This window comes from Neurospora tetrasperma (genome assembly GCF_000213175.1).
Source record: "Neurospora tetrasperma FGSC 2508 unplaced genomic scaffold NEUTE1scaffold_20, whole genome shotgun sequence".
Classification (NCBI taxonomy): domain Eukaryota; kingdom Fungi; phylum Ascomycota; class Sordariomycetes; order Sordariales; family Sordariaceae; genus Neurospora; species Neurospora tetrasperma.
This window is the reverse complement of record NW_009799118.1, coordinates 1,969-6,044: the sequence shown is the minus strand read 5'-3', so window position 1 is coordinate 6,044 and position 4,076 is coordinate 1,969. Positions and strand designations below refer to the sequence as shown.

Sequence of the window (4,076 nt, the reverse complement as noted above, 5' to 3'; positions counted from 1 at the left end):
GAGCGGGCCCGGCCGGGGCGGACTCAACCTTAAAAACCTCAAAGTCCGCGTGGCGCCCCGCAGCGCAGCGGCCCGCCGCCGCCCGGGCGTCCCCGCAACCTAACCTAACCTAACCGTCAGTCTCATTCCACCCACCAACCACCAACCAACCCACCCCTGCCTGGAAGAGATAGATGATGACGCCGCCTCAGCTCCAGAGGAACGTAGCGTTCCGCGTCTGCGTCCACTGCGGTACCGACGTTTCAAAAAGAAGTATGTATTTCGAAGTACTTAGGTGTTGGGGTGGGGGGAGGGATCCTCGAGGAGAATGAATGACTTTGAGGCTTTTCTTTGAGTGGACATACATTTACGGACACGTAATGCTTTGGTTGGTCGCTTGCGTAAGAAGGGAAAGAAGAACGAGTACCTACCGTCAAGAAGGGGAAAGGAAAGGAAAGGGTGAGAGAGAGAGACTTTTGCTCAACCCTAGGACAACGACGTCCAGATACATCAGATAGAAGGTGCTTGCTTGCTTGCTTGCTTGCTGGACGGAGGAAGGGGGGGATGAGATCTCGGTAACAATTCATCTGAAAAACCGTCCACGCAAGCAAATATCATAGGTAGTTTGAAGCTGTAATACGTGGAATGGCCTTTGGGCTTCCCGGAAAGTATTAGCGTTCTTTACTATTACAGTCTATACAACCCGCGTCAAGTTTGGCCGAACGTGTGTAGAAAAGAAGATCAGCCCGATGATGGTTCGTAATTCATGAATGATGATTTTGTCTTGTCTTTGTGTCATTATACTCATTACTCGTCAGTGGTATAAGCACCCCAGAAAAAAAGAAGAGACGAACCCCAACGCCATACCTGACAGGACATGATATAACTGGAAAAAGTGCGAGAGAGAAGAAAGCCGAGATTTCTTTTGAAAATATATAGGCAGAGATCATAGATAGATGGTTTTGTTTTACCAGAAAAAGCAGACCAGCGGGAGACCTCGTCCCAACCCAAAACATTAAATAACCTTTCCTAGCCATTTCGTTCACCTACCCATTCAGGTGCTCAGTTGCTCAGTCGCTCGCTCGCTCACCTACCCAAACACACAAAACAAACCAATTCCTATCCAACAGACCTATTCCTTTTTTCGTTCCAGTCTCCCTTACTCATGCTACTACTACTCATCTCACTCTACCTCATCAACCGGGTACTCCTGTAGACCAACTTGGACAGGTCTATGGGTTCCGAATCCGCTGATGGGTCGGCCGCAATTATCCCATCATTAGCGGCACTGTCATCCACATCCTCCAACCCCTCATCTACCTCGATTTTGGCATCACCCTTGACACTCCCGCTTACTGTGCTTCCCTCCGACTCCGTCGCCGGTGCTGTCCTCTTCACTCCCTTTTCCACCACCGTCACCACTGCCCCCTCCTTGGTAGCTTCCTTAGCAGCCTCCTTCACGGAGCTCTTTGTGCTCTTCACGCTCGTCACCCTCCTCATGCTCTGGGGTCTATAGCTCCTCGCCCCCATGCCCATGGGAATGGCGCTCGCACCGGCGGTTGCTCCCCTAGACATCAATCCGGCCGCGCCACCAGCGCCCAGTTCGGCAGAACCATCTCCACCAAGATCCTCGCGCTTGGCACGCTCCATCTCCTTGGCGGCCAAGTCCTTGGTCTGCGCCAGACGCTGCTTGATCTTGGTGACCTCCTCACCGCAGTCGCCGTCACGAAGGAACTGATGGGCAGCGTGCTCGCACATGGATTGAACAAACTCGAGGCCCTTGTCAAGCTCATCGTAGACGTCCGACCCGGCATCTTGAGGTGATTGGCCGGCACCGGCACGGCCCATATTCGCGTTCATGCGGAAACCGGCGGCCATGGGATTGGCGCGTACTCCGCCACCTTGGGCCATCATGCGGTTATAATCGCGCGCGCGACGAGCAGCTAACACTGCTTGAACTGGATCCAGGCTCCCCGCGGCCGGAGCGGCGGCCGATGCATCCATGTTGTTCACTGCCTTGGGGTCGGGCACCAGTTCCCCGTTCGCGGCGTCTCCACCGCTTTCATCGTCGTCGGGCGGTGTGTTGAGCTCGGCCAACCTCTTGATCTGGGCAACCTTGGCTGCCATTTTGGCCTTGCGCATCATGTTCCTGCTGGCGCTCACAAACTTGACCAGCTCCTCGAAAAAGCTTTGTACATAGCTGTCGTAGTAGACTATGATCATGCTCCGGCTGCGGTACTTTGGTGGCTTGTCGGCGTTCTCGGCGCTCATGACCGAGTCAGTTCGTTGGCGCTTGCGAAGGGTAGCGCGCGCCTTGGCCTGACCTGCTGCACGGACTTGCGATGTTGTTCGCTGCAGAGCTCCGGGAGAACCTGGCGTCTGGGGGCTGGTTGGTCGGTTGTTCGGTGTCTCGTTCTCCTGGTAGTTGGGATGGGCGGACGGCTCATCTTTGGGCCTGAGACTTTCAGTTGACCCCTTGTTCCTCAAAGACTTGCGTGACGGGGATCCTGGCTCTCCGCCAGGCGATGATGACTTGGACTCGGTAAGTTGGGCCAACTCCTGCTGGCGTTGTTCGATTTGGCCGTTGAGCTCATCTAGACGATGTAGCCAGTCGGGAATACCGTACTCGAGGTTCTTGAGGGCCTCCATGGCGGCGTCCTCCTCCTCGGATGAGACAGGGCTAACAAGGGTACCTCTCTCTTGGACACTTTCGGGCACTTGTCCTTCCGCAGCCGATGGCGCGGGACCTTCTTGTGGGGAAGCCGTGGTTGCGACTTTGTTCTGGAACCCCGTGTGTTTCGCTTTGAGTGGGCTTGGTTGAAGGGGTGCCAGGAACACCACGTATCACTCTCAATATCTTGTTGTTCGAGGTAGGCGGTAGTAATAGAAGTAGAAACGTAAGTGATTTGGAGTGTAGGGTCGGTGTGCGGCGGCTTATTGATGAGACGAGATGAACAGGCGGCGTGCAAGGGTTGAGACGATTGGGACGTGCTTCGTATGTCGTTGGCCGTCTCGGTCGGTCTATACGAGCCGTTGGGGGTTTGGATGAATGGACGGATAGACGGGTGGGCGGATGGATATAGATAGAATGCCGGACGCTACGGCGGGGGAGAGAGAGAGTTTGGACGGTGTGGTTGCACTGCAGCCGAGGAGCAGTCAATCGTTCGTTGAGAGTCGGATGTCGTCGTCAACGAGGAAGCGTGGCCAACAACAAGACGGTGCGGGAGGATGGGTTGTATTGGAAAATGACGTGTGATGGAAAGAAGCAGTGTCGTCGTCGATGTGTGCAAATGGGAGACAGCTGAGGGCAAAAGGTCGAAAGTGGAAGCAGCTGCAGAAATGGTAGTCGGGGTTCGTTCTCGACGACTGACTGCTGACACAGCGGCTGACGGGGGAGGGAGGGGAGGAGACGGGACCCTGAGAAGCTAACAGCGGTCGGACTGGGATAGGGGTCACTGCCGCAAAGTGTGTGTGACCTCTGGAGCGATCTCCTAGCGCCGGGTGTCGAGTCGAGTCTAGAGTCTTGGACACTACACTAGACTAATGTAGTGTACAAGTCTACTAGATGAGCTCTAGGTGGACGGGACGGGACGAGAGGTTGAGAAGTAGAGGTAAGGTTGAGAAGACGGAGTGAAGAAAAGGTAGAGAGAGAGAGAAAAAAAAAAAGGAGAAGAGACGGGACGGAAGACAAGTGAAAGATCGGATGAATGGCCCTTGCTCCACTCCCGCCCGTCTTCTACAATGCACGGCAGCAGGCACGGCACTCTACAGAGGTACTTTGTTGTGCGCACTGCACTATCCCGTCCTTCGCTTTGGGTACCTCTAGGTAGGTGTAGACCACAACGGCCCGGCCTGCCTGGGGGACCGCATGTACATACACTAGAGGTATGTACAGGAATTAGGTGGCGGTGTCCGCGTGGTGGGAGATTCCAGTGTGCGCGCGCGACAAAAATCAATGGGCGGAAGGTGGGGGATATGCGCCAGACTGCAGCAGACTGAGCAGCGCAGGCAGTAACAGTGCAGCGACAGTGCAGCAGCACAACTTAATCCTCTAGGGTAGTCCTGTTATGGGGCCAACCCATCGGTCCACCTTCACT

General features: G+C 55.1%; 1 protein-coding gene across 1 annotated transcript; it reads right to left on the bottom strand.

Moving 5' to 3' along the window:
• Positions 1-848: 848 nt before the first annotated feature.
• NEUTE1DRAFT_69970 (uncharacterized protein) lies at positions 849-2,628 on the bottom strand (the record flags this gene model as incomplete). Its single annotated transcript, XM_009856555.1, has 1 exon — positions 849-2,628. One exon carries the CDS (start codon positions 2,626-2,628, stop codon positions 1,168-1,170), a length of 1,461 nt encoding a protein of 486 aa, XP_009854857.1.
• Between the last annotated feature and the right edge of the window lie 1,448 nt (positions 2,629-4,076).